The 1,275-nt window shown below is 44.7% G+C and overlaps 1 protein-coding gene across 1 annotated transcript in view; it reads left to right on the plus strand.

The window, feature by feature from the left end:
- Window positions 1-849: 849 nt before the first annotated feature.
- VOLCADRAFT_70540 (uncharacterized protein) overlaps window positions 850-1,275 on the plus strand; it is a gene marked incomplete at both ends in the record, with an annotated part of 11,014 nt that continues 10,588 nt past the window's right edge. Inside the window, one exon of the mRNA XM_002959174.1 lies at window positions 850-1,105. Coding sequence (XP_002959220.1) covers window positions 850-1,105 — 256 coding nt within the window. The remainder of the gene's footprint in view (window positions 1,106-1,275) is intronic.

Genomic DNA, 1,275 nt, shown 5'->3' on the forward strand with positions numbered 1-1,275 from the left:
GCATAGCATAGGCATAGCATAGCATAGCATAGCATAGCATAGCATAGCATAGCATAGCATAGCATAGCATAGCATAGCATAGCATAGCATAGCGCAGCGTAGCATAGCATAGCATAGCGTAGCGTAGCATAGCATAGCATAGCATAGCATAGCATAGCATAGAATAGAATAGAATAGAATAGCATAGCATAGCAACGAGGCGCATAGCATAGCATAGCAACGAGGCGCATAGCATAGCAACGAGGCGCATAGCATAGCATAGCATAGCATAGCATAGCGCAGCGCAGCATAGCATAGCATAGCATAGCGCAGCATAGCATAGCATAACATAGCGCAGCATAGCAGATCATAGCATAGCATTGCGCAGCATAGCATACCATAGCATACCATAGCATAGCGCAGCATAGCATAGCATAACATAGCGCAGCATAGCATATCATAGCATAGCATAGCGCAGCATAGCATAGCATAGCGCAGCAGATGGCATATGCTTGCAGATCGCATATGGCATATGCTTGCAGATCACATATGGCATACGCTTGCAGATTGCATATGTCATATGCTTGCAGATCGCATATGGCATATGCTTGCAGATCGCATATGCAAACATATGGCATATGCTTGCAGATTGCATATGCTTGCAGATCGCATAATGGCATATGCTTGCAGATCGCATAATGGCATATGCTTGCAGATCGCATATGGCATATGCTTGCAGATCACATATGGCATATGCTTGCAGATCGCAGATGGCATATGCTTGCAGATCGCATATGGCATATGCTTGCAGGTCGCATATGCAAACATATGGCATACGCTTGCAGATTGCATATGCTTGCAGATCGCATAATGGCATATGCTTGCGGATCGCATATGGCATATGCTTGCAGATCGCATATGGCATATGCTTGCAGATCGCATATGCAAGCATATGGCATATGCTTGCAGATCGCATATGGCATATGCTTGCAGATTGCATATGCTTGCAGATCGCAGATGGCATATGCTTGCAGATCGCATATGGCATATGCTTGCAGATCGCATATGGCATATGCTTGCAGATCGCATATGGCATATGCTTGCAGATCACATATGCTTGCAGATCGTATATGGCATATGCTTGCAGATCGCATATGCTTGCAGATCGCATATGGCATATGCTTGCAGATCACATATGCTTACAGATCGCATATGGCATATGCTTGCAGATCACATATGGCATATGCTTGCAGATCACATATGCTTGCAGATAGCATAGCTTTCAGATCACATAGT

Source organism: Volvox carteri, assembly GCF_000143455.1.
Source record: "Volvox carteri f. nagariensis unplaced genomic scaffold VOLCAscaffold_131, whole genome shotgun sequence".
Taxonomy (NCBI): domain Eukaryota; kingdom Viridiplantae; phylum Chlorophyta; class Chlorophyceae; order Chlamydomonadales; family Volvocaceae; genus Volvox; species Volvox carteri.